This window comes from Lichenostomus cassidix, unplaced genomic scaffold (genome assembly GCF_008360975.1).
Source record: "Lichenostomus cassidix isolate B80296 unplaced genomic scaffold, HeHo_3.0 HiC_scaffold_40, whole genome shotgun sequence".
In the NCBI taxonomy this organism is placed as follows: domain Eukaryota; kingdom Metazoa; phylum Chordata; class Aves; order Passeriformes; family Meliphagidae; genus Lichenostomus; species Lichenostomus cassidix.
Genome location: NW_028147459.1, coordinates 156,324 through 179,918, shown reverse-complemented (window position 1 = coordinate 179,918; position 23,595 = coordinate 156,324). Strand labels below are relative to the sequence as shown.

The following is a 23,595-nucleotide window of genomic DNA, read 5'->3' as shown; positions in this document are numbered from 1 at the left end:
GGAACATCCAAACCCCCAAAAACCCCACTCCGGGACCTCTCAGCCCCACACGGAAACCCCAGATCCCTCGGACCCCCCAGAAGCACCCTGGGACCCCCAAATCCCCCCAAAAATCCCTCAAATCCCCCCAAAATCCCCCCGTTGCCATGGAGACAGGGCGGGGCCCGGCGGGGCCGCAGTGGGCGGGGCTTTATGAGGGGAGGAGGCGTGGCCAGCGCAGGCGGGACCGCAATGGGCGGAGCTGATGAGTGGGCGGGGAGAAGGTCTAGTGGGCGCAGCTAATAGCGAGTTCGGCCAATCGGATGAGAGATGGGCGTGGTTTAGACCCGGAACAGGCGCGGTTAGGGGCGTGGCCAGGGCGTGGCGGGAAGCGGGAGCTTGCGGCACTCGGTAAGGGAGGGAGAGTCCCCAAAAATCCCAAAAAAAACCCCAAAATCACCCCGAAATCGCCTAAAATTCCTATTCGGGACCCCCAAAATCTCATCTGGGACCTCCGAAAACCCCCGAAATCACACCAAAATCCCATTCCGTACCCCTTAAACCTGTCCGGGATCCCCAAAATCCTCCAAAATCCTCCACAAATCTCCCAAAATCTCCTCAACATCTCCCCAGAATCCTCTCCGAGACCCTAAAAACTCCCCCGGGGCCCCTAAACCCACGAGTTCCACCACAGATTTGGGGTTCGAGGAGGGAATTTTGGGGTTTCCCCTATAGATTTTGGGAATCCCTCGTATATTTCGGGTTCGGGGAGAGAATTTCGGGATTGCCCCGTAGATTTTGGGAATGTCGGGGCGGGAATTTCGCTGTTTCTCCGTAGATTTTGGTGTCGATGAGTGAATTTCGCGGTTCCCACATAGATTTTGGGTTCGGGGAGGGAATTTTGAGACTGACCCATAGATTTCGAGGAGTTCCCCGTAAATTTCGGGAATGCCTCATAGACTTTAGGGATTTTCTGTAAATGTCGGGAATCGCCCGTAAATTTCGGGTTTGGGGAGGGAGGTTTTGGAGTCGCCCCATAAACCTCAGGCTTCCCTCATAAATTTCGGGTTCGGAAAGGGAATTTCGGGATTGCCCCATAGATTTGGGGAATTTCGGGGCGGGAATTTTGACAATCCCCCATAGATTTTGGGTTTGGGGACAGAGGTTTTGGACTTGCCCCGTCAGTTTCGGGAATGCCCCACAGATTTCGGGGAGGGAATTTCGCGGTTCCCCTATAGATTTCGGGTTTCCCCCATGGATTTCCGGGCGGGAATTTTGGGTGTGTCCCTCCCTCCCTCCCCTCCCCCCGTAACCTCTCCCCTCTCTCCGCAGCTCCTCCCCTCCCATGGGGTTCTCCCCTCCCCCGCCGCTCCGGGATGCCTCCGGGGGCTTTCTCCTCGCCGCCCCCTCCCCAGCTGCTGCTCTGGGGGTCCCGCCTGGGTCGGGGGGCGCGCAGGGCTTTGCTCCGGGGGGCTTTGGGGTTCTGCTTGGCGCTGCTGCTGCTCTGGGCGGCGATTTTCCTCTACGGCTCCTTCTACTGGGCTTGGCTGCCCGCGGCCGCCGTGGTGAGACCTCTGCCGCTGCGGTTCAGGTGGGTTTTGGGGGGAATCTGGGGGGGTTTGGGGTCTGGGGGGGTTGGGGGGTTCGGGGGGCGTTGGGGCATTTTGGACTCTAAAAGAGAAATCCTAAAAAAATTCCTTGAAAAAACCTTATTGAGTTCCCTGATCACACCTGGGCCAGGTGAGGTTTGAGGGAGGTTTTTGGGGTGGTTTGGGGTTCTTTTTGGGTGATTTCAGGGGTTTTGGGGTATTTTGGGGGTGGTTTTGGGGGTTTTTGGGGTGTCTGGACCCCAATTTCCCACCTTTTTTCCCCAATTTTTCCCCCCAGCTCAGACTGTGAGCGTCCTGGACCAGAACTCTGCTCCTTCCCCACAGCCAACGTCTCCCTGCTGGGAGAGCATCGGGAAAAGGTGCCCAAAAATCCCAAAATCTGGGGGGTTTGGGGCTAGGGGGGCCTGAAAATATCCTAAAAATTGGGGGAATGTGGGCCCAAAATGTCCCAAAAATGTGGAGCAGGTTGGGGCCAAAATATCCTAAAAAAACAAGGGATTTGGGGTTGGAGAGACCTTGAAAATATCCTAAAAAAATTGATTTACTTGAGAGAATTTCAAAATCATCCCAGACACGTGGGGCAGCCTCACACCCCAAACTGCCCCACACCTGTCCATGTCTCACCTGTCCCAGGTGCTCCTTTATGGCCAACTTTACCGGATTTCGGTGGAATTGGAGCTGCCGGAGTCTCCGGTGAATCGCGACCTCGGGATGTTCATGGTGTCTCTGACCTGCTATGGCCAGGGAGGGCGAGTGCTGGCCTCGGCGGCGCGCGCGGTGAGGGGGAGAAAAACGGGATTTGGGGGAATTTTGGGGGAATTCTGGGATCTTGGGGGCATTTCGGATGGATTTGGGGGGATTTCAGGAGAATTTTGGGAGATTTCGGGCGGATTTAAGATGGATTCGAGTGGATTTTAGGGGATTTCAGGTGAATTTAGAATGGATTTAGGATGAATTTCAGGTGGATTTGGGGGATTTTGGGTGGATTTAGGATTTTTTTCCCAGGCCATACTGCACTGCCACTCTGGGGTGAGATTTGGAGGAATATGGGGTAGAATTTTGGGGTGATTTCAGGTGGATTTAGGGGTTTCTCCCCAGCGCACACTCCAATACCACTCTGGGATGGATTTGGGACAATTTTGGGTGTGATTTTTTGGGACTTAGGATGGATTTAGGATGGATTTTGGGTTGATTTAGGGTTTTTTCCCCAGGCCATACTGCACTGCTGTTCTTGTGTGGATTTGGGGTGATTTTCAGTGGAATTCTTGGGCATTTTGAGTAGAATTTTTGTGATTTTCTCATAGAATTTTGGGGTTTTCCTCAGGCCATGCTGCTTCATCACTCTTGCCTGCTCCGAGCTCTGCACACCTTCACTGGGCAGGATTAGGGGTGATTTTCAGTGGGATTTCGGGTGGATTTGGGGTTGATTTATGGTTTTTTTCCAGGCCATGCTGCACTATCGCTCCCGCCTGCTCCGCGCTCTGCACACCTTCGCCTTCGCTGGATTTTTCCTCAGTGGCTTCGCCGAGCAAAGCCAAACGCTGGAGTTGGAGCTGCTGGGGAGATACAGGGAGGACCCTGTGGGTCTGGGGGGGTTTGGGGGATGTTTTGGGATATTTTGGGGTTCCCAGTGTCCCTGACCCTCTCCCCCCACCCCTCCCCAGTACCTGCCGACGGCTGGGGCTGTGGTGGAGATCAGGAGCCGCAGGGTGCAGCTCTACGGGGCCAAGCTGAGGGTCCATGCCCACTTCACCGGGCTCAGGTAAATACCTGGGGGTCCTGAACCCCAAAACTGCCCTGAACCCCCCAAAACCTGCCCCAAACCTGCCCCACGCCCACTTCACCGGGCTCAGGTGAACCCCAAAACCTATCCCTGAACCCCCAAAACTGCCCAAAATCTGCCCTAGACCTGCCCCAAACCTGTTCCTGTCCCCATGTGTCCTCAGGTGCCTCCTGTCCCACCCATCTCACCTGTCCCAGGTGTCACAGCTGTCCCCATCCTACCTGTCTCACCTGTCCCTCTCACCTGTCCCCATCTCACCTGTCCCAGGTGTCACAGCTGTCCCTCACCTGTCCCCAGGTATCTCCTCTACCACTTCCCGCTGACCTCAGCCGTGCTGGGCGTGGCTGGCAATTGGACACTGCTGGCTCTGCTGACCCTCGGGGGTTACCTGCAGTGGGGGAGGGGCGAGCGACGGCCACGCCCCCTGCGACAGGTGAGACAGTAGCTCAGCCCCTCCCCCGCCTCACCTGTCCCCTTTCCCCACCTCACCTGTCCCCTTTCCCTCCCAGGACCTGCAGAGCGATGGAGGAGCTGCCAAGGACGGGGAGGGGACAGGTGAGAGGGGAAGAGGATTTTGGGGCATTTTTGAGATCTTGGGGGATTTTTTGGGGGATTTTTGAGGAGATTTTTGGGGGAATTTGGGGAGAGTTTTAGAGAAACTTCAGGAGGGATTTTGGGGTGATTTTTGGAAGCATTTTGATGGATTTTTGCAATGGGATTTCAAGGGAGATTTTAAGAAGATTTTCAGGGGAAATTCGGGGAAGATTTTGGGGTAATTTCAGGGAGATTTTGGGGGAAATTTTTGGGAGGATTTTGGGAGACTTTTGGGGTATTTCAGAAAGGTTGTGGGGCAGATTTTGGGAAGCTCAAACTGATTCTCCCCCCTCGCCCCCCCCAGATCTTTCAGCCTCTCCCCAAAATTTGGAGGAACCCGAAATGCTGGGAGCTTCGGAGCCGAGCGAAGGTGGGGGAAGGGCAGAGCCCAAAAATCTCCTTGGGGTGGGGGAGGGGGAGGTTTGGGGGGGTTGGGAACTCAAATTTGGGGGGGAGTGGCTCAGATTTTGGGGGGAAGGAGGCCAAATTTGGGTCTGGGGGGTGCTGACAGCCCCTCCTCCCCCCAGACCCCCCTCTGCTCCGTGCTGCCAACGCCCCTCCCCCCAAGGAGGAGGAGGAGAAGGGGGAGGGGTGGATGGGGGAGGGGCAGAAGGAAGAGGGGGTCACCCCCACGCCCCTCCCCCCCCTCCCGGACGGCCCCTCCCCCCGCCAGCGCCACGTCTGCTCGAGTTCCTGAGACCTCCCCCCAAATTTTGGGGAACTCCAATAAAAGCTCTGCCTCCCGGAAGTCTGGTGTTTGTTTTTGTGTTTTGGTTGAGTTTTGGGGACACTTTAGGGCAATTCTGGAGTCTCTTTAGGGCAGTTTTGGGGTTCATTTACTGCAGTTTTTGGGGTCGCTTTACGGCAGTTTTTGGGGTTCGCCTCGCGCAGCCTTTTGGCTTTTCTCGGCCGCCGTCGCCGGCACCCCACGTGACCCGAGCACGTGACGCGACGCCCGGCGCCGCCATGATGGCGGCGGGCAGCGGGGCTGAGCCCGGCCGGGCCTTGGAGGCGCTGCTGGAAATGGGCTTCGGTGCCCGGCGGGCGTGAGCGCGGGGAGAGCGCGGGGACAACCGGGGAGGGAATCCGGGGGTGCTCGGGAGCTCCGGGAACGGCGGAGCGGCTCGGAAGAGGCCGCGGGTGTCGCCGTGAGGGAGCTGTGGGACCCGCGGGAGGGAGCGTGGGGACAGCGGCGAGCTCCGGGAATGGGACTGTGGGGATGTTTGGGGTCACGAGGATTTGGGGAATCCCCGGAAGAACCCCCCGGTGATTCCTCCGGTCCCGCAGGGCGAAGGCGCTGGCGCTGACCGGGAACCGCGGAGTGGAACCGGCCATGGACTGGTGAGGGCGGAGATCCCAAAAATGCGCTTGGGATCCTCCAAAATCCCCCCGAGATCCCCAAAATGCTCCCCTTGGATCCCCCAAAAATCCCTCCAAACACCCCTGGGACGCCTAGGAACAAACCCCAAAACTCCCCTGGGACTCCCAAAAAATCCCCCGGGATAACCCCAGATTTTCCCCGCCGTGTTCCCCCCCAGTTATCCCATTTTTGGGGAACTCCTGACCCCCAGTGTCCCCCCAGGCTGGTGGCCCACGAGGATGACCCCGACTCGGACTCAGACCCCGAGCTGCCCGCGGACCTGGGGGTGCTCGGGGGGCTCTCGGCAGCTCTGGGGCCGCGGCAGCCGCCGGCAGAGGAGGACGAGACCCAGAAGTGAATTCTGGGGGGGAATTTGGGGATTCAGGGAAGGATTTGGGGGTTCAAGGTGGGCTTTGAGGGCTGAGGGGGGAATTAAGGGGTTCAAGGGGGGAGAATTTGGGGGTTAAGAGATTAATTTGGGAGTTCAAGGGGAGGAATTTTGGCATCAAGGAGGAGCTGAGGCTCGGGGGAAATTTTAGTGGTTCATTATGGGAATTTTGGTGTTATGAGTGAAACTTGGGGGTTCAAAGGGCTGGGGTGGGTTTCCCTAAATTTTGGGGTTATGGGGATATTTGGGGATTCCAAAGGGGGATGTCCCTAAGTTTTGGGATCCCCCCAAGTTCCTGACAAAGGTGGGGCAGGAAGGGGAACGGCGGGAATTCGGTGACCCCAGAATTTCAGGATTCAGGGGATATTTGGGGTTTTCCCCGGGGTTTTGGGGTTCGGGGTGGTTTATGGGATTCAGGGGGGGTGTCCCTGAATTTAGGGTTCCCCCAGGCTGCTGACCGAGGCGGGGCAGGAGAGAGAGCGGCGGCGCCGAGGACAGGAGCTGGCGAAGCTGCGGGAATGGCGGAGGGACGAGGAGAGGCGCCGAGCGGCCGAGGAGAGGCGGAGAGATCGGGCCGAGGAGCGAGCGGCGCGGTGCGGAGACACCCCAAAAACCCCTGGGAAAAACCCAAAAAAATCCTGGGAAAAAACCCCAAAAATTTCCCCCCCTCAAAAAAAACCTCAAAGGAACTGCCCGCGCCGAGTCTTCCGAGCCGCCAGGCGGCGCCAAAAGCGTGAGAAGCGCCCTCACGAAAAATGGCGGGAGCGAGATTTTGGGGCCCAAATCGTGAGGGATTTGATAGATCCCAACGAGATTTTAGGGTCCCCAAAACTCCCGGGACCCCCCTCGCCAAAATCCCACCCTAAAATCTTTGGTAAGCCTCCAAAACTGAGGGTGCAACCCTAAAATATAGTGAGTTTCCCCAAATCCCACCTCTCCTCTTTCCCTCCAATTTTTGGGGACCCCCAAACTTTTGGGGAGGCCCCAGAATTTTGACATTTCCCTGCTGTTCCCACAGGCAGAGGGTGCGGGAGAAGATCGAGCGGGACAAGGCAGAGCGAGCGCAGAGGGTGAGAGAGATCCTGCAGGATTTGGGGGATCCTAAGGGGTTTTGGGGGATCCCAAGGGACCGAGGGGTCCTGCTGGGATCCCATAAGGACTCCTCCCTGTCCCCCCCAGTTCGCCCCAGTCACCCCAGAGCCACCTCCAGTGACGCCGCAGGAGCCGCCGGCACCGAAGGAATACGACGAGTGCCGGATCCAGGTGCGGACTGGGGGGATTTCCTGGGATTCCGGAAACCCCAAAAATTTCCCTCGGCAATTTTCCCCCAAAAACAACCCAACCGGGAGGAGCTGCTCGCGCCGAATCCTCCGAGCCGCCAGGCGGCGCCAAAAGCGCGGGAGGCTCCCTCACAAACAATGGCGGCACTGAGGAGATTTTGGGAGCCCCAAAAACCTCTCGGGATTTGTGAGGGAATTTCCCGGGATATGGGGGAATCCTGACCCCCCTAACCTGCCCAGGTGCGGCTGCCGGACGGGCGGGCGCTGACCCAGAGCTTCCGGGCGCGGGAGCCGCTGGCGGCCGTGCGGCTCTTTGTGGAGCTGCACAGGGACACCGGGAGCACCGGGAACGGGGAGCCCCGGAGCCCCCCGGAGCCCTTCAGCCTCCGCACGGCCTTTCCTCGGCGCCTCTTCACCGAGGAGGACATGGAGAAACCCCTGCAGGAGCTGGGTGAGGGAATGAGGGATGCCTGAGGGGGTTTGAGGTTCCCCGAGGGCTTTAAGGTGGGATTTGGGGGGTCCCGAGAATGGCTGGAGATTCTGAGTGAGTATGGGAGGATCTCTGGAAGGTTTGGAGGGTCCCGGGAATGTTTAAGGGAATCTCTGGTGGATTTAAAGGGATTTTGGGGGTCCCAAAAATGACTGGGGAGGCTGTAAAGGGTTTTTAGGTTTTTTTGGGAAGTCTCAACATGTATATTTTCTCCTCCAGGTCTGGTTCCTTCTGCCGTTGTCATCGTTGCCAAGAAGGAGGGGAGCTGAGTGGGGGAGCTGGGTCTGGGGACCCCCAAATCCCCCCCAAACGCCCCCAGCCCCAAATAAACCCGAGCTGTGCCCCCAGACTGGTTCCTGTCCCAAAACCGGGGGGGTCCGGGAGGTTTATTGGGGTTTCTCCCCCTCAGGAGTCACTCCGACGCCGATTTCCTACGGGATCCGCGAGGATGATGATGCCCCAAGCCCCCAAACCTGCGGGGAACACCTGGGGGTCACCTGGGGATCCTCATCCGATCCCCACTCCCACCCTGAACCCCCAGATCTTCCCCCTCACTCCCAACGCCCTCCTCATCCTCTCCGCAATTTTGTTACCATGGAAACCCCGAGTTTTCCCCTCACGGAAACCCCCAAAATGCGACCTTTCGTCCTCACGGGATCCCCCGGTGCCGCTCGCCCCCTCGACCCCCTTCCCCGTTATTCCCGCGCCACCCCCGTTCCCCCCGCGCCCCTCCCGCCCCTCACCGACGGCGAAGGTGATCTGGGCGATGGTGCCCATGGAGGGAGGGATGCCCTTTCTCATGGTGCTCCGCGGCCCTTGGTAGATCCAGATCGCGGCCGTGAGGAGCCCCGCGCCGCTGAGCAAGCGGCAGCTCCAGCAGCCGCCGAACAGCTGCCGCGGCGCGGCCGAACCGGACCCCGGGACCGAGACCGCACCCGCTGCGGCCTCTGCGCCCGGAGGGGACATGGCGGAACCGGAAGACACGCCGGAAAAGTCCGTGGTTTATAAACGTCCGGGCGCGAGCACAACCGCGCGCGCCGCTGGCGGTTCCGGGAGGTCACCGGGACAGGTTCTCGCGGGGGAGAAAGGGTCTCCCGGTATCGACGTCACTTTCGCCACGGCACCGACCGCTGCGCCACGTTCTCGTCGGTCTCTGCCGCCTCGCGCAGCGCCGCCATGATCAGCTCGTTGTGCCGCCGCTGTGCCGAACTCGCGGCGTCCGCGCCGGGCTGCGCCTGCCGAACGGGGAAAATGCGGCGGTTACGGCTGCTCCCGGTTCCCCCGAGGCTCTCCCGCCACCCCCTCTCCGTACCCTCAGCGTCTTCTGCCGGTCCTCCTCGCCTCCCGCTATGGCCACCCACAGCAGCAGCCCCAGCGCTACCGGCACGGCGCCGCGGAAGATCGCCAGCGGCCAGCGCGGATCTAGCGCCATTGCCCCTTCCCGTCCCGCCGGGGCCGCTCCGCCCCTTTCCGGGGCCGCTCTGGCCCACGAGGATCATAAAGATGGTGGCTAGGAGGACCGAAACCCTCCCGCCCTACGGGGCCACTCTGGCCCGCGGCGGTCATAGAGACGGCGCCGGGAGGACCGAGAATTCCCGCCGCCCCACGAGGCCGCTCCGGCCCGCGACGATTATAGAGACGGCGGCTAGGAGGACCAGGAACGCCGCCCGCCCCGGGGCCGGGAATGCGGGGACAGAGCCCCCTCAGCGCCGGGAAGGGGATGCTCGACTCCCGCCCTGGCCCTAGGACGCGCCGCTACGGAAGGATGACACGAGATTAAGGCTTTTCAGAGCACTTTATTAATGATTTTAAACACAAAGCCACCCCGTCCGCTGTCGGCGCAGTCCCGCGGCGTTCTCCGTCCTTCAGCGGGCCCTGCGGAGGACAAAACAGCCATGAAGCGGCGGCCCGAGCGCCGCGGAGCTCCCGGATCGCGGCAGGGCTTTGTCCCGGCGTGTGAGGGTGGGACCGGCGGACGCGACCGCCGGCACCGAAGACTTCGCGCCGGTCGCTACTTTCCCTCCGCACATCACAGACCCCGGCACGGCACCGCCGGGGCCCGCCAAGAACGGGAGGACCTTCCCAATGCCCCTCGCCCGGTTTTAGTCCCGGTTCCACACACAAACACCAAACCAACCTCACCACTCTCCCGGCCACGAAAGAGCAACCTGCCTTTCGCGCCCCCTTTTATAGACCCCACGTGTGGGTGGGATTTTGGCGATTTTGACCAATCAGGGGCGGCGGCGCGCGGCCACGAACCAATGAAAACCCTAAATAGGAGAAAAGGGCGTGGTAGAGCCCTCATTATAATAAGGCGTGGTATTCGCTGAAATACCTAATCAGAATCCGCCCCGCGCGCTCACGAGCCAATGAGATTCACGGAAAGGACGGAGAAGGCGGAGATTAGTGAGCGGAAGTGAGAATTACCGGATGTAGTTTCGCTGCACACGTGGGGCGCGATGGGGATCGGGGGCAAAATCAACCGGCCGCGAACGGTGACCGGGGGGTCCTGGGGGTCCCGGGGGCAGGGCTTGGCCCGGGGCTGCGGCGTCCCGATCCTTTATGGGGGTTCCGGTAACCGGGACCGGGCAGCGGTCTGAGGGTTGACGGGGAGGAAGCTCCGGTAACCTCCGGTCCCGCTGTCCCCCGGCTGTCCCCCCGGTGACCCTTTTGTCCCTCCGCAGGAGCTGCGGAAGAAGCTCTTCAAGCGGCGGCGGGAGCTGGCGCGGGGGCGGCGGCAGAAGCGGCGGTGAGCGCTCCCCCCGTGTCCCCCCGGTGTCCCCTCGGTGTCCCCACCGGTGCCGGTGACTGAGGGGGGTCCGGGGGGTCTCCGGTTCAGATCGGTCCAGGCGGTCCAGGCTCCGCTGTGGGGGAAGCGGCGGCGGAAGGAGCTGAAGCGGCTGCGAGGGGCTGCAAAGAGGGGTGAGCACCGCGGGGAGGGGACCTGGGGGGCACCGGGGGTGGCACCTGACCTTTGACCTTCCCCGGTGTGTCCCCAGCGCTGGAGGCGGCGGTGAGCGAAGCGAAGAGGCCGCAGAAGGAGACCGGGACGGGGACAGTGACAGTGGACAGCAGCGGCGATGTGGAGATGGCGGAGGTGGCACCGGAGTGACACCACTGCCACCAATTCATCCAGCTGGGCTCAGCTGTCCCTCACCAGTGTCCCCAACACGTCACCAGTGTCCCATCGCTGTTCTCATGTCCACACCAGGGCCACCAGTTTGTCACCAGTGTCCCCACTGGCCCCCCAGTCCATCTGCAACGTCCCCAGTCACCACCAGTGTCCCCAGTCCCTGTCCCCAAGCCCTCATCAGTGTCCCCACTCCCTGTCCCCAGTTCGCACCAGTGTCCCCAGGTCCCCCAAAGTGTCCCCAGCCCATCTGCAATGTCCCCAATCCCCCCGCAGTGTCCCCTACAATAAACTCGCTGTCCTCTGTCGCGGTGTCTGTCCTGGGGGGGAGAAGAGGAGGGGACACACCCGGGGGACGCCTTTAGCGGTGACACCGCGGGGTGGGCAGCGAGGGGCGGAACCATCGTTCTCGGCCGCAGGGGCGGGAGGGGAACTGCCGGGGCAGAGCGCTCGGCGCGCATGCGCAGCCGCCCGGCCCGGCCCGGCCGCCGCCGCCGCCATGTCGGCCCTGTGCGACCCGCCGGGAGCCGCCAGCCCCCCCCGGCCCCCCCTCAGGTACCGCCGGCCCGCGACCGGGACCGGGGCTTGGCTCAGGGAACACCCCGGGGTGGGGAGGGGCGACCCCCGGGGTCCCTAGAGATGAGCCCGGAGCCCCCTCAGCGACCCCCGGGATCCCCCAAGACCCCGGCGCGGCCCCTCGTCCCCCCTGGGCTGGGATTTGGGTTTCCCCCCACCCCTCTTCCCCCTCCGCCGCACCCAGGAGGTTCCCCTGCCCCCAAGCCTCACTCACTGGGGGCAGTCCCGCCTGTACCCCACCCTTCTAATCCCTTTTTCCCCTTTGCAGCGCCCAGGAGCTTTCGCAGGAGGTCAAGGCCTTCCTGAGCGGCCTGGATCCCGTGCAGGGCACCCCCCTGTCGCCCCCCGCCCACGCCCGCTGCGCCCTGCGCCTGCTGCGCTGCCTTCCCCCCGCCCGCCACGCCGCCCTGCAGCACCTGCGCAGCCTCTTCGACGACCAGGTGTGCTCTCACCTCCTGCAGCGCGAATCTTCCGCTCCATCCCCTGCCCCCAAGGCCTCCCCGGGCGCCGAGGTGGTGCAGGAGGTGCGGCGAGCGCTGGCCGAGCTGGTGGCCGCCAACCCGCGGGCTTGGGCTCCCAATGTGGCTGCATGGGCCAGCGAGCTGATGGGGCAGCTGAGCAGCAAATACGCCGGCAGGCCAGGAGTGCCTCCCGCCGCCAGTCTCAACGAGCTGCTGCAGCTCTGGATGTCCTGCCCGGCCACGCGGGCACTGCTGGACATCTACAGCCAGTGCCTGGCCGCCATGGTGGGCAGCTGCCCGGACGCCTGCGTGGACGCCTTGCTGGACACGTCGGTGCAGCACTCGCCGCACTTCGACTGGGTGGTGGCTCACGTGGGCTCCTCCTTCCCCGGCACCATCATCAGCCGCGTCCTCTCCTGCGGCCTCAAGGATTTCTGCGCCCACGGCGGCGATGCTGCGGCGGGGACGGCGGCTGGTGACAAGCGAGTGCCCAAAATCGCCTCGGTGGTCGGCATCCTGGGCCACCTGGCCTCACGCCACGCCGGCAGCATCAAGCAGGAGCTGCTGCGGATGTTCCACGAGAGCCTGGGCTCGCCGCGGGAGCAGCACAAGGCCACCGTGCCCTTCCTGCTGCAGCTGGCGCTGATGTCGCCGGCGCTGCTGGCCACCGTGTCGCCGGAGCTGGTGGACTCGCTGAAGCCGCCGGTGCTGAACCAGCTGCACCAGCACTTCTCGGCCATGCCGCGCGACGAGCTGGACGGCCTGGTGGGCGTGGTGGTGCACCTGCTGTGCCACACGTCGGCCGGAGCGCTGCGGACCCTGCGCTTCCTGCTGGCCACGGCGGCGCCCGCCTCGGTCATCACGGCTCCAGGGCCGGCGCTGCACGACGGCGTCCGCGAGGCCTGCGAGCGCCTGCTGCAACTGCTGCTGCTGCACCTGCACAAGCTGGTGCACGGCCGCGGCTCGGCCACGCTGGCCGAGTGTCCGGCGCGCCCGGTGCCCTTCCTGGAGGCGCTGCGGCCGCACGTGCGCGAGCTGTGCCTGGACACGCTGCGGCTGGAGAGGAAGCGCTGCCTGTGGCAGCACCAGCTGCTGGCGCTGCTGGCCGTGCACTCTGCCCCGCACGGCGCGGCCGAGGCGCTGTTCTTCCTGCTGGCGCTGGCGCGCAGCCCCGAGGAGCTGGCGTTGGCCCCGCAGCTGCACGCCGGGCTGTGCGCCGTGCTGCCCGACCCGCTGCCCGCCGCCGTGGCCACGGCCGTGGCGCAGATCCACGCCGGCCGCCTGCCCGAGCCGCAGCTGGCGCAGCTCCTGCGCAACCTGGCGCTGCTGCTGCTGCACAAGGACGGCGACGGCGAGGGCGGCGACCCCGCGCTGGGCGCGGCGCTGGCGCGGCACCTCCCGGATTTGGCTCAGCTGCTGCTGCACCCGCGGCCCGAGGTGGCTGAGGCCGCTTGCCGCCTGCTGGCCGCTTGCCCCCTGCCCCGGGCGTTGCCCCCGGCCCACCTTCTGCCGGCCGTGCGCGCCGCCGTGCGCCGCTTCTTCGCGGGGCTGTGGCTGGGCGACGCGGCCGCGCTGGCCCCCGGCGTGAGGCTGCTGGCCCGGCTCAGCGCTGTGTCCCCTGCGGCTGCCAAGGCCGTGCTGGCGCAGCTGGTGGAGGGAGCCCTGCGCGGCCGCAACGCCGAGCTCTTCGGGGGCGCGGCAGAACCGTCCGGCCACGAGGAGGCCCCGGCGCCGCCGGCCGTGTCGCTGCTGGACACCAACCGCCGCTTCACCGCCGGCCTCAACACCTCGGGCGGCGTGTGGTCAGTGTTCCACGCCGGCGTCATCGGCCGGGGGCTCAAACCGACGTCCGGCCGTGGCCGCCGCGCCCCCGAGGAGCTGAGCCGCAACACGCAGACCTTCCTGAGCCTCGTGCTGCGCTGCTGCCGCGGCTCCTCGCCGGGCCCGGGCGTCGGCGCCAAGGCGGCCAAGGCGGTGGCGGCGGCGCTGGTGGAAGCCGTTTGCCCTGAGGCCGCCGGCGCCGAGCTGGCCTGGCCGCCCGAGGAGCTGGCCAGAGCCACGGTGGAGCGCGACCTGCGCATCCTGCGGCGCTTCCGGCAGCACCCGCTGCTCTTCCCGCTGCTGCGCCTGGTCGCCGGCGGCCACCCCGCCCTGTGCTACTGCTCCGTGCTGCTGCGGGGGCTGCTGGCCAGCCTGGTGGCCCACTGGGACGCCTGCCGGGCCGGCAGCACGGTGGCTTCGCCGTGGCACCTGCGGGCGTCGTGCGCCCTGGTGGCCCTGCTGGCCGAGGGCTCCCTGCTGCCGCCCGTGCTGGGCAACATGCATGAGCTGTTCCCGGAGCTGGCGCCCTTCGAGGTGCACCTGCTGCTGCTCAGCGTTTGGGATTACCTGCGCGAGAACAGCCCTCTGCCCCAGAAATTCACCTTCCAGCCCGAGCTGGGAGTGTTCCGAAGGGATTTCTCCCGCGATGGTGACGTGGGGAAGCACCTGGCTGTGCTGCACAGCGTCCTGCACAGGAATATTCACCGCCTGGGGCTGCTGGCCGGCAGGTTCTACCCCTGAGGGGTTGGGGTTGGCACCGGAAATTCGGATTTTTAATAAAAAGGAGCGAAAAAGAGGAGCGGGTGTGGAGTGTGGGGGCGGCAGTGATTCAAAGCGGGGTTTGGGGGTGGCTGGATGGATTAAGAGGGAGTTTAGGGGGTATGGGAGGTCCTGGGGGTAGTTTGGGGGATCTTGGGAGGGTCTGGGGAAGTCCGGATGAGTTTGAGGGGGTTTAGGGGAGGGTTTGGGTGGTCCCAGGGGGTTTGAGGGGATCCCGGGGGATTTTTGGGGTCCCGAGGTTGTTTGAGGCGCCCCGAGAGGCCTCTGAACCCAGCGCTGTCAATCACCCGGCTGTCCCCGCCCACCGCCACCAAGCCACCAATCACCGCCTGTTTTCCCGAAGCGGCGCGATCGGCTCGGTGGGCGTGGCCTCGCGCGTTCGGCGGCCAATCAGATCCCAGCCCTGCGGCGGCGGTTCGGTTCCGGCGGAAGCGGAAGCGGCGGCGAAAGCGGCGGCGGCGCGAGGATGTTTTACCACGTGAGCGGCACCGGGAGGGTCACGTGCCACACCGGGGGTCGTCCCGAGGCTCTCCCCGCCCTTTAGGACCCTCCCGGTGGCTCCCGGGTGTCCCCGGCGTGAGGGCTCGGTGGTCTACCGGGGTTCAGGATGATCCCGGTGGCTTCTAAGAGGCTCCCGGTGGCCTGGCGGGGATCCCAGCGTGGTCGCGGAGGGGTTGGGGTGGTCCTGGAAGGATCCCGGTAATTCCCGATGGGATCCGGTAGCTCCCGGTGGGATCCGGTAGTTCCCGGTGAGGTCCGGTAACTCCCGGTGCTCCCCAGATCTCCCTGGAGCACGAGATCCTCCTCCACCCGCGCTACTTCGGGCCCAACCTGCTCAACACCGTGAAGCAGAAACTCTTCACCGAGGTGGAAGGAACTTGCACCGGGAAGTGAGCGCGGGAGGCACCGGGGATGGGAATGGGGCGGGAGGAGCTCCGGAGCGCCCCGGGACCCCGAAATCCATCCCAAAAATCCCCCAAATCCACCCCGGAAACTCCTGAGACACCTCCAAAACCCCCCGAAGTGACCAAAACCTCCTCCGGGATCCGAAATTGTGGGGAGAAGTTCCCAAATTTCGGTGGGGAATCCTCCAATCTGGTGGCAATCCCAAATTCTGATGGGAAGTTCCTAAATTTGGGAGGGAATTCCCGATTCTGAGGGGGTCCTGTTCCCATTCCGGGTGGGAATCCCTAAATTCGGCCTGGAAATCCCCAAATTCCGTGTGAAAATCCCAAATTTGGGCTGAATCCCCGCAGGTACGGTTTCGTCATCGCTGTCACCACCATCGACAACATCGGCGCTGGGGTCATCCAGCCCGGCAGGGGGTTCGTTCTTTACCCCGTGCGCTACAAAGCCATCGTCTTCCGACCCTTCAAGGGCGAGGTGGTGGACGCTGTGGTCACTCAGGTCAACAAGGTGACAATTTCGGGGGTCCTAGGGGGCTGTAGGGCCCTGACCCCCCTGGTTTTTACCCTTTTCCCCCATTTTTTCCCCATTTTTTTACCGTTTTTTCCCCCAGGTTGGACTCTTCACCGAGATCGGCCCCATGTCCTGCTTCATCTCACGCCACGTGAGGAGGGGACACCCCAAAAATGTCACCTGGGGGGCGGTGGGACCCTGGAAGTTTCACCTGGGACCTCAACAATACTCCCCCAAAATCCCCCTGACCCCTCAAACCCAGCCCTGGGTCCCCCCTGATCTTTTTGGGGATCCCAAATCTCCCCAAAATCCCTTTGGGGACCCCCAGACCCATTTGGGGTTTCCCTGTCCCCCCAGTCAATCCCCTCCGAGATGGAATTCGACCCAAACTCCAACCCTCCCTGCTACAAAACTGTGGATGAGGTGAGCTGGGGGTCCTGGGGGGGAAATTTGGGGAGATTTTGGGGTTTTTGGGGTCCCTGAGCTGTTCCACTCCCCACACAGGACATCGTGATCCAGCAGGATGACGAAATTCGGCTGAAGATTGTGGGGACGAGAGTGGACAAAAATGACATTGTCAGTGCCGGACTGGGGGGAAATTCCTGAAATTTGGGGAGGGAATTTCTGATTTTTGGGGGGAAATTACCAAACTGGGGGGGAATCCCCAGTTTTTTGGGGTCTCAGCTCCGGGGGGGGTCCGGGTGTGACCCCTCCCCGTCCCATCTGACCCTCCCTCTCCCCTCCCCACAGTTTGCCATTGGCTCCTTGATGGATGATTACTTGGGTGAGTCTGGGGGCTTCTGGGGAGCATTTGGGGGGTCCTGGGGGGAATTGGGGGTCTCTCCCCTCTCACCCCTTCTCCTTCTGCCCCCAGGCCTCGTCAGCTGAGCAGGAGGAGCAGCTGCAACCTCCCCCAGTTCTTCCCCTTCCTCTCTTGTTGCCCCCTCCCCAAATTTTGGGGGTCCTGGTGGTGCTCCCCCCCCGAGAGCTGAGGGGGCTCTGCCTTTCCCCTACACATCACCAATAAAACATTTCTTGCTTCTTTTTTTCCACTTTTTCCTCTGATTTTGCGGAGAAGTCCTGGAATTGGGGGGTGGTCCCCTGTTAATTGGGCCACACCCCTTTTGCCGTTTTAAGGCGGCATCGCCCTTTTAAGTGACGCCCCCCGGTTTCCACGGCAACCCCCCCTTGTTCTGCGCTTTACGGCGTCGCGCACCGCTGTCGCGCTCGCGCCCTCCCCCTCCGCGCTTTGCGGCCGCCGCCCGGCCTTCTTCTCCGCGCTCTCCAAGATGGCGGTGTCCGGGGTGAGTGCGGGCCCAGCCGCCATCCGCCGCCATCCGCCGCTCCCCGCCGCCGCGGAGCCTCCCCGCCGCCACCGGGGGAGCCGCGGCGCTCCGGGGATGCGGCCGGCGCGGGTTCGGAGCCGCGGGGAAGCTCCGGGGGGCGCGGATAGCGGCGGGAAGGGAGGGGGTTGCCCCTGAGGGGAGTCGAGGTTGGAGCGCGGGAAGGGCCTGAGGGGAGCGAGGGGCTGCGGGGTGTCCTCTTCCCCCTCGTGTCGCGGGTGGCGTTGGGCCGCGCCTCTGGGGACGTTTCGGGATAGCTGTGACACCCCAGTGTCCCTTCAGCTCCCGGGAACTGGGGGGAGCCCTTGGGGACAGCTGTGACCCTACAGTGTCCCCTCAGATTCTGGGAGCTGGGGGGGAACCCTTGGGGACAGCTGTGACCCCACAGTGTCCCCTGAGACCCAGAAATTGGGGAATTTCAAAGCCGCAATCCCTGCCCGCTCCTCGAGCGCTCGGCTCCCGCGGCTTTTGGGGTCTCACTTTTCGGGACCCGCTGTGCCACCCCGATGTCCCTCAATCTTGGGGACACTTTTGGGATACTCAGGGCCATTTTGGGGTCATTTCCCCCAAACCCTGCCCAGCTGCCCCGAGAACTGGAAGCGTTTAAAGCCCCCAGTCCCTCAGGCGCTCAGCTCCGGACGCTTTTCGGGTTTCCCTTTTCGGGACCTCCTGAGCCACCCCGATGTCCCCAGATTTTGGGGACACTTCTGGGATGCTTAGGGCTGTTTTGGGTTGTTTCCCGCAGACCCTGTACACGTACCCCGAGAACTGGCGAGCCTTCAAGGCGCTGATCGCCGCGCAGTACTCAGGCGCCAGGATCAGGGTTCTCTCGGCGCCTCCGCATTTCCACTTCGGCCACACCAACCGAACGCCGCAGTTCCTGCAGAAGTTCCCGGTGGGAAAGGTGAGTCATGCACCCCGAAATTCGGGATTTGGGGGTCCCCAAAAATTGGGATTTTTGGCATTAGAAGTTCTTTAAAACTTCAGGTTTGTGGGATTTGGGATGGGCAGTTTGTACCCTGCAGAAATTCCCAGTGGGAGAGGTGACTCCTGGATCCCAAAATTCGGGAATTGAGGTGGGGGGTTTGGGGTTTTTGAGGCATTTGAGGTGTGAGGGGTTGGGAGTTTGAGGGATTTGGGGTGGGAATGTGGGGGTTTTGAGGTTTTTGGGATGGGGATTTGGGGAATTTGGTAGTTTTGGGGTGGGAATTTGGGTTTTTTGGAGTCGAATTTGGGGGTATTTTGGGATTTGGGGATTTAGGGGGATTTGGGGTGGGAATTTGCCGGTTTTGGGGGGTTTCACCCCAAATCCCCATCCCAGGTTCCAGCGTTCGAGGGCGACGATGGATTCTGTGTCTTTGAGAGCAATGCCATCGCCTACTACGGTAATTAGGGGATAATTAGGTTTATTTGCCCCTTAATTTGCTTTTTTTTCACATTACTTCGTTTTATCTCACCTTAACAAACTTTATTTTCTTCTTAGTTATCTTTATTTCCTTTTCAATTATTGTCTACTTTTCTCTTACAAAGTTTACAATGAGTTTTATTCCTCATTAATGACTTTCACTGCTTATTAATGACTAATTAATTAACCCTTTTCCCTCTCAGTGTAGCACCAACTTCATCACTTGTTCCTTAACGATGTCCCATTGGCCATTAACCATTCCCCTAACTAATTAGCCATTAGCTGATTACCGACCCTCCCCACTAATTAGCGACCCCGGTGGTTAATTGATTAACCCTTTCTGCCCCCAGTGAGCACGGAGGAGCTCCGGGGCAGCACCCCCGAGGCTGCAGCCGCAGTGCTGCAGTGGATGAACTTCGCCGACAGCGACGTTGTGCCTCCAGCCAGCACCTGGGTGTTCCCCACGCTGGGCATCCTGCACTACAACAAACAGGTCTGGGGGAAATTTAGGCATTTTTGGGATTTTTTTGGAATTTTTTGCAATATTTTTTCACATTTTTTTGTGATTTTTTTGCGGTTTTTTGTGATTTTTTTTTTTCCCAGTTTTTTAGGGATATTTTTGGGATTCAGGGCCTGGATTGATGTGATGTTCCCCATGCTGGGTATCTGCACTACAACAAAAAGGTTTTTGGGGGAATTTTAAGGGTTTTTAGGGTTTTAGGATTTTGGTGATTTTTTTTTTCATTTTTGGTGGACTTTCTGTAATTTTTTTGCAATTTTTGGGGGTTTCTTTGGATTTTTCCTGGCAGTTTGTGGGGTTTTTTTCAGGATTTTTTGGGGATATTTTTGGGAATATTTGGGATTCTTTTGTTTGTTTGTTTTTGGAGTTTTTTTTTCTAGCATCACTGATTTTGGGTTCATTTCCACCCCGCAGGCAACTGAGGTGGCCAAAGAAGAGGTCAAGAGAGTCCTGGGAGTCCTGGATGGACATCTGAGAACGAGAACTTTCCTGGTGGGGGAGAGAGTGAGCCTGGCAGACATCAGCCTGGTCTGTGCTTTGTTGTGGCTCTACAAACAGGTATGGCATCTTTTTGGGGTTATTTCTGGGATTTATGGGGTTTTGGGATGATTTATGGTGATTTTGGGGTGATTTCCGGGGGTTTAAATAGTGATTTTTGGGGTGATTTTCTGGCCCATTTTCCAGGTTTTGGAGCCCTCATTCCGAGGTGATTTTTGAGATGATTTTTGGGGTTATTTATGGGGCTTTTGGGATGATTTTGGGGTCCTTTCCAGGTTTTGGACCCGTTGTTCTGAGGTGGTTTTGGGATGTTTTTTGGGATGATTTTTGGGGTTTTCCCAGGTCCTGGATTCCTCATTCTGAGGTGATTTTGGCATGGTTTTTAGGATGATTTTGGGGTGATTTTTGGGGTTATTTGGGGATGGTTTTTGGGATCCTTTTGGGTTTATTTTGGGACGATTTTTGGGGTTTTTCCCAGGTCCAGGATTCCTCATTCTGAGGTGATTCTGGGGTGTTTTTTGGGATGATTTTGGGGTGATTTGGGGATGTTTTTTGGGATGATTTTGGGATGATTTTGGGATGATTTTGGGGTTATTTGGGGATGTTTTTTGGGATGATTTTGGGGTTTTTCCAGGTCCTGGACCCCTCGTTCCGCAGTCCCTTCGGCAATGTCACTCGCTGGTTCCTCACCTGCCTGAACCAGCCGCAGTTCAAGGCTGTGCTGGGAGAGGTGCAGCTCTGCCAGAGGATGGCCCAGTTTGATGGTGAGGGACACTGGGGACACTCTGGGGACACTGGGAGGGCACTGGGGACATTCCCAGGATTTCTCATCCCCCTGCAAGGATCATTTAAAGCAGAAGAACCAGGAATTTTGTGGTCATTTTGATGGGAAAAAAGGGAATTTTGGGGTTTTTAAGGAAAATTTCAAGGAGGGTTTTATTGAGGTCAAAAATGGGAATTTTAGGGTCATTGAAAGACACAAAAAAAAACAATTTGAAGGGTTTTTTTTTGGGGGGGAAAGCCTGAATTAAATGCAGTTTTTGATGGTCGCAGCCAAGAAGTTTGCAGAGGCACAGGGGAGGAAGGAGAAGGACAAAGAGCCCAAAAAGGAGAAGGAAAAGCCCCAAAAGAAAGAGGAAAAGCCCCAGAAGAAAGAGGAGAAGCGGCAGGAGCCTGACGAGGACCTGGATGAGTGTGAGCAGGTCCTGGCAGCTGAGCCCAAAGCCAAGGACCCCTTCGCCCACCTGCCCAAGAGGTTATTTTTGGGGGGTTTGGGGACATTTGGGGTCATCCTGAAGGGGTTTGGGGTCATTAGGGACACCCTGAGGGGTTTGGGGTCACTCTGGGGGCCCTCAGTGTCCCCTGTCCCCTCAGTCCTTTCATCCTAGATGAATTCAAGTGGAAATACTCCAATGAGGACACTCTGAGTGTTGCTTTGGGGTCACTGAGGGGTTTGGGGTCACTGAGTGTTTGGGGTCACTGAGGGGTTTGGGGTCACTGAGGGGTTTGTGGTCCCTCTGAGGTCACTGACTGTCCCCTCTGTCCCCCTCAGTCCCTTCATTCTCGATGAATTCAAGCGCAAATACTCCAACGAGGACACTCTGAGTGTTGCTTTGCCTCATTTCTGGGAGCACTTTGACCGCCAGGGTTGGTCACTGTGGTATTGTCAGTATCGATACCCCGAGGAGCTCAGCCAGACCTTCATGAGCTGCAACCTCATCACGGGTGAGCCTTCATCATCATCATCATCATCATCCTGATCTTCATCTTAATCCTCATCCCCATCCTGGTGTCCCCTTTGTCCCCTCCTTCCTGCCCTTCCCATCCTCATCCTGAGGAGCTCAGCCAGACCTTCATCACCTTCAGCCTCATCATCTTCAGCCTCCTCTTCTTCATCCCCTTCATCCTCTCCATGCTCTTCTCCATCCTCCTCATTTTTCTCTCCCTTTTCCCTCCTTCTCCCTCTTTTCTCTGTCCTTTCTTCATCAATTTTTGCTTTTTCTGTCTTTCCTTTCCCTCTCCTTTTTCCTCCTTTTCCTGTTTTTCCTTTTCCCATTTTCCCTCTTTTTTCTCTCAATTTCCCTCTCTCATTTCCCTCTTTGTTTTTCTTCTTCCTTCTCCTCCTTTTCCTGTCTTTTTTCTCAATTTTCCATTTCCTTTTCCCACCTTTTTCCTCTCCCTTTCCCTCTCAATTTTTCCTTTTCCCCTCTCTTTTCCCCATTTCTCCCTCCTTTTCTCTCAAATTTTCCCATTTCTCCCTCCTTTCTCTCAGATTTTCCCATTTTTTCCCCCCAGGAATGTTCCAGCGCTTGGACAAACTCCGCAAAAATGCCTTTGCCAGTGTGATCCTCTTTGGGAGTGACAATGACAGCAGCATCTCGGGGGTCTGGGTGCTGCGGGGGCAGGAGCTGGCCTTCGAGGTGAGGATTCCCAAAAAACCCCAAATTTATCCCCAAAAAACCGGGGTCTGGATCTCCCATGGAGAGAAAATAGCAAAAATAAAAAAAAAATTGCACAAAACCAGCCCAAAATGCCCCTAAAATCCCTTTTTCCCATGATTTTTCCCTAATTTCCCAGCTCTGCCCAGACTGGCAGGTGGATTATGCCTGCTACACCTCTCAAAATCACCTAAAATGCCTTAAAAAAACCCTAAAAATAAAAAAAAATCCCATTTTTTTTCAATATTCTATTTTTTAAAAAATTTTCCCGTTTTCCTGTGATTTCTCCCCAGCTCTGCCCGGACTGGCAGGTGGATTACGAGTCGTACTCGTGGCGCAAGTTGGATCCTGACAGCGCCGAGTGCCGAACTTTGGTCACAGAGTATTTCCTGTGGGAAGGAGAATTCCAGCATGTGGGAAAACCTTTCAACCAGGGCAAAATCTTCAAGTGATTTTGGGCCCAAAAACCAGGATTTCGGGGTTGCAACTGCCAGGGAATCCTGGATGGAATTCCTGGGTTGAAATCCTGGGATTTTGGGGCTTGTTGAGCCCTGAGGAGTCAATAAAAAACGTGAATGGAATGAGTTTGGAGTGATTTTGGGATATTTGGGATGAGATTTTGGGGTATTCCAGAAGGGATTTGGGGGAATTCCAGATATTCCAGATAGTTTTTGGGATGTTCCAGACAGATTTTGGGGGATTTTGGGATCTCGCAGGGGGGTTTTTAGGGTATTTTGGGTCATTCCAGGTATTTTGGGGTGTCCTGGGGATCCCAAAGTGATCCTGGGGTGATTTAGGATCCTCATTTTTCCCTAAAATCCATAAAAATCTCCAGCCACACCCCAGTTTTTCCCAGTTTGGCTCCATTTTGGCCCAAATTTGGTCCCAGTTTATCCCAGTTCAGCCCCAATTCCGCAGCCACGCCCTCCTGAGTCACCCCGGGTGGGGACAGTGCCACCCCCTCCCCCCCATTGTCCCCAACCCCCCCCGGGGTGTCCCCGTGCTCTGCCCCTCCCCCCACGGTGTCCCCTCGGTGACAAATTCCGCGGAGGTGGCGGCGGGGGGGGGCGGGGGGACAGAGGGGTTTGGGGACATCGCGATTCGGGGACACCGCGGGGACACCTTTGCCAGGTGTGGCACATGAAGGGAATTCCGTGACGCTGCCGGGCGAGGCCACCGGAGTGTCCCCAAGGTGCCACCCCGAGCCGAGCCACACCCGGTGTCACCAGGTGCCACACGGTGCCACTGCCGGGCGGAGCTGGGCTGAGCCTGGTGCCACCAAAGTGCCACCAAAGTGTCCCCGGGCAGTGCCACACCCCGGACAGAACCGGACACCGCCAAAGTGTCACCAAAGTGCCACCCAGGTGTCCCCAGCCGCTCCCTGTTCCCTCGCTGTCCCCGGGAATTCTTCGGGAATTCAGGGGTTCCCCCCCGCTGCCCCCCCCAGACCCCCCTGCCACCCCCCCGTGTCGCCCACGTGTCCCCAAGCCCTTCCCTTCCCCCGCGGGTGGCGCTGAGCCAGGGCGGAATCCCAAACATCCCAAACAGCGAATCCCAAAAATCCCAAACAAACAGCAAATCCCAAAAATCCCAAACAAACAGCAAATCGCAAAAATCCCAAACAGCGAATCGCAAACTGCACTGATCCCAAATCCCAAACGGAGAATCCCAAAAATGCCAAACAACGAATCCCAAACAGCACAGATCCCAAACAAACAGC

General features: G+C 59.8%; 7 protein-coding genes, 1 long non-coding RNA gene and 1 other non-coding gene across 12 annotated transcripts; 6 read left to right on the top strand and 3 right to left on the bottom strand.

Moving 5' to 3' along the window:
- The first annotated feature begins 211 nt into the window (after nucleotides 1–211).
- Nucleotides 212–4,714, top strand: BSCL2 (BSCL2 lipid droplet biogenesis associated, seipin). The gene is made up of 10 exons (XM_085046492.1): nucleotides 212–390; nucleotides 1,312–1,570; nucleotides 1,867–1,948; nucleotides 2,223–2,366; nucleotides 3,035–3,169; nucleotides 3,254–3,351; nucleotides 3,670–3,805; nucleotides 3,882–3,927; nucleotides 4,271–4,336; nucleotides 4,494–4,714. Exons 1-10 carry the CDS (start codon nucleotides 303–305, stop codon nucleotides 4,661–4,663), a joined length of 1,224 nt encoding a protein of 407 aa, XP_084902618.1. The 5' UTR covers nucleotides 212–302; the 3' UTR covers nucleotides 4,664–4,714.
- A 187-nt stretch (nucleotides 4,715–4,901) lies between these two features.
- On the top strand, nucleotides 4,902–7,831 carry UBXN1 (UBX domain protein 1). The gene is made up of 8 exons (XM_085046537.1): nucleotides 4,902–5,012; nucleotides 5,254–5,307; nucleotides 5,549–5,680; nucleotides 6,164–6,307; nucleotides 6,733–6,784; nucleotides 6,894–6,977; nucleotides 7,235–7,445; nucleotides 7,704–7,831. The coding sequence occupies exons 1-8, from the start codon at nucleotides 4,933–4,935 to the stop codon at nucleotides 7,751–7,753; spliced, it is 807 nt and encodes a 268-aa protein (XP_084902663.1). The 5' UTR covers nucleotides 4,902–4,932; the 3' UTR covers nucleotides 7,754–7,831.
- A 6-nt stretch (nucleotides 7,832–7,837) lies between these two features.
- UQCC3 (ubiquinol-cytochrome c reductase complex assembly factor 3) lies at nucleotides 7,838–10,546 on the bottom strand. Of its 3 annotated transcripts, XR_014848141.1 has the most exons (4): nucleotides 10,457–10,546; nucleotides 9,912–10,080; nucleotides 8,797–9,359; nucleotides 8,474–8,719 (listed from the first exon to the last, which is right to left on the bottom strand). XR_014848141.1 is itself a non-coding variant. In XM_085046596.1 (3 exons), exons 2-3 carry the CDS (start codon nucleotides 8,448–8,450, stop codon nucleotides 7,890–7,892), a joined length of 291 nt encoding a protein of 96 aa, XP_084902722.1. In that variant the 5' UTR covers nucleotides 8,451–8,719; nucleotides 8,797–8,969; the 3' UTR covers nucleotides 7,838–7,889. The 3 variants fall into 3 exon arrangements, 2 of the variants coding, with proteins under 2 accessions (XP_084902722.1, XP_084902723.1); XM_085046596.1 differs by lacking the exons at nucleotides 9,912–10,080; nucleotides 10,457–10,546 and adding an exon at nucleotides 7,838–7,957 and having other exon boundaries at nucleotides 8,228–8,719; nucleotides 8,797–8,969; XM_085046597.1 differs by lacking the exons at nucleotides 9,912–10,080; nucleotides 10,457–10,546 and having other exon boundaries at nucleotides 8,797–8,970.
- Nucleotides 9,427–9,560, bottom strand: LOC146422332 (small nucleolar RNA SNORA57). The gene has a single exon (XR_014848197.1). It is a non-coding gene; the product is annotated as a small nucleolar RNA SNORA57 (small nucleolar RNA).
- On the top strand, nucleotides 9,841–10,922 carry CUNH11orf98 (chromosome unknown C11orf98 homolog). Its single transcript, XM_085046595.1, has 4 exons — nucleotides 9,841–9,979; nucleotides 10,169–10,233; nucleotides 10,324–10,406; nucleotides 10,484–10,922. Exons 1-4 carry the CDS (start codon nucleotides 9,944–9,946, stop codon nucleotides 10,594–10,596), a joined length of 297 nt encoding a protein of 98 aa, XP_084902721.1. The 5' UTR covers nucleotides 9,841–9,943; the 3' UTR covers nucleotides 10,597–10,922.
- A 191-nt stretch (nucleotides 10,923–11,113) lies between these two features.
- On the top strand, nucleotides 11,114–14,268 carry INTS5 (integrator complex subunit 5). Its single transcript, XM_085046323.1, has 2 exons — nucleotides 11,114–11,169; nucleotides 11,459–14,268. Exons 1-2 carry the CDS (start codon nucleotides 11,114–11,116, stop codon nucleotides 14,211–14,213), a joined length of 2,811 nt encoding a protein of 936 aa, XP_084902449.1. The 3' UTR covers nucleotides 14,214–14,268.
- Nucleotides 14,269–14,565: 297 nt separating this feature from the next.
- Nucleotides 14,566–16,719, top strand: POLR2G (RNA polymerase II subunit G). The gene is made up of 8 exons (XM_085046575.1): nucleotides 14,566–14,730; nucleotides 15,033–15,142; nucleotides 15,509–15,668; nucleotides 15,772–15,822; nucleotides 16,029–16,094; nucleotides 16,176–16,247; nucleotides 16,422–16,455; nucleotides 16,546–16,719. The coding sequence occupies exons 1-8, from the start codon at nucleotides 14,719–14,721 to the stop codon at nucleotides 16,557–16,559; spliced, it is 519 nt and encodes a 172-aa protein (XP_084902701.1). The 5' UTR covers nucleotides 14,566–14,718; the 3' UTR covers nucleotides 16,560–16,719.
- Nucleotides 16,720–16,814: 95 nt separating this feature from the next.
- Nucleotides 16,815–22,456, top strand: EEF1G (eukaryotic translation elongation factor 1 gamma). 2 transcript variants are annotated; one of them, XM_085046480.1, is made up of 11 exons: nucleotides 16,815–16,975; nucleotides 17,760–17,918; nucleotides 18,336–18,399; nucleotides 18,770–18,912; nucleotides 19,354–19,497; nucleotides 20,072–20,201; nucleotides 20,491–20,692; nucleotides 20,990–21,162; nucleotides 21,733–21,857; nucleotides 22,015–22,032; nucleotides 22,187–22,456. In XM_085046480.1, the coding sequence occupies exons 1-11, from the start codon at nucleotides 16,961–16,963 to the stop codon at nucleotides 22,325–22,327; spliced, it is 1,314 nt and encodes a 437-aa protein (XP_084902606.1). In that variant the 5' UTR covers nucleotides 16,815–16,960; the 3' UTR covers nucleotides 22,328–22,456. The 2 variants fall into 2 exon arrangements, with proteins under 2 accessions (XP_084902606.1, XP_084902605.1); XM_085046479.1 differs by lacking the exon at nucleotides 22,015–22,032 and having other exon boundaries at nucleotides 22,169–22,456.
- Nucleotides 20,490–21,046, bottom strand: LOC146422327 (uncharacterized). Its single transcript, XR_014848178.1, has 2 exons — nucleotides 20,918–21,046; nucleotides 20,490–20,881 (listed from the first exon to the last, which is right to left on the bottom strand). It is a non-coding gene; the product is annotated as an uncharacterized LOC146422327 (long non-coding RNA).
- Nucleotides 22,457–23,595: the final 1,139 nt, after the last annotated feature.

Bases quoted from the DNA above. Each gene is read 5' to 3' on its own strand.
- CUNH11orf98 (XM_085046595.1), top strand. From the start codon at position 9,944: ATGGGGATCGGGGGCAAAATCAACCGGCCGCGAACG. The intron at 9,980-10,168 runs GTGACCGGGGGG...GTCCCTCCGCAG, and splicing joins AAATCAACCGGCCGCGAACG to GAGCTGCGGAAGAAGCTCTT. The intron at 10,234-10,323 runs GTGAGCGCTCCC...TCTCCGGTTCAG, and splicing joins GGGCGGCGGCAGAAGCGGCG to ATCGGTCCAGGCGGTCCAGG.
- POLR2G (XM_085046575.1), top strand. The intron at 15,823-16,028 runs GTGAGGAGGGGA...CTGTCCCCCCAG, and splicing joins CCTGCTTCATCTCACGCCAC to TCAATCCCCTCCGAGATGGA. The intron at 16,095-16,175 runs GTGAGCTGGGGG...CTCCCCACACAG, and splicing joins GCTACAAAACTGTGGATGAG to GACATCGTGATCCAGCAGGA.
- UQCC3 (XM_085046596.1), bottom strand. From the start codon at position 8,450: ATGTCCCCTCCGGGCGCAGAGGCCGCAGCGGGTGCGGTCTCGGTCCCG. The intron at 7,958-8,227 runs GTGAGGGGCGGG...TGTTCCCCGCAG, and splicing joins CCAGATCACCTTCGCCGTCG to GTTTGGGGGCTTGGGGCATC.
- EEF1G (XM_085046479.1), top strand. The intron at 17,919-18,335 runs GTGAGTCATGCA...TCCCCATCCCAG, and splicing joins AGAAGTTCCCGGTGGGAAAG to GTTCCAGCGTTCGAGGGCGA. The intron at 18,913-19,353 runs GTCTGGGGGAAA...TCCACCCCGCAG, and splicing joins TCCTGCACTACAACAAACAG to GCAACTGAGGTGGCCAAAGA.
- INTS5 (XM_085046323.1), top strand. From the start codon at position 11,114: ATGTCGGCCCTGTGCGACCCGCCGGGAGCCGCCAGCCCCCCCCGGCCC. The intron at 11,170-11,458 runs GTACCGCCGGCC...TCCCCTTTGCAG, and splicing joins CCCCCCCGGCCCCCCCTCAG to CGCCCAGGAGCTTTCGCAGG.
- BSCL2 (XM_085046492.1), top strand. From the start codon at position 303: ATGAGAGATGGGCGTGGTTTAGACCCGGAACAGGCGCGGTTAGGGGCG. The intron at 1,949-2,222 runs GTGCCCAAAAAT...CACCTGTCCCAG, and splicing joins TGGGAGAGCATCGGGAAAAG to GTGCTCCTTTATGGCCAACT. The intron at 2,367-3,034 runs GTGAGGGGGAGA...GTTTTTTTCCAG, and splicing joins TGGCCTCGGCGGCGCGCGCG to GCCATGCTGCACTATCGCTC.
- UBXN1 (XM_085046537.1), top strand. From the start codon at position 4,933: ATGATGGCGGCGGGCAGCGGGGCTGAGCCCGGCCGGGCCTTGGAGGCG. The intron at 6,785-6,893 runs GTGAGAGAGATC...TGTCCCCCCCAG, and splicing joins AGGCAGAGCGAGCGCAGAGG to TTCGCCCCAGTCACCCCAGA. The intron at 6,978-7,234 runs GTGCGGACTGGG...TAACCTGCCCAG, and splicing joins ACGACGAGTGCCGGATCCAG to GTGCGGCTGCCGGACGGGCG.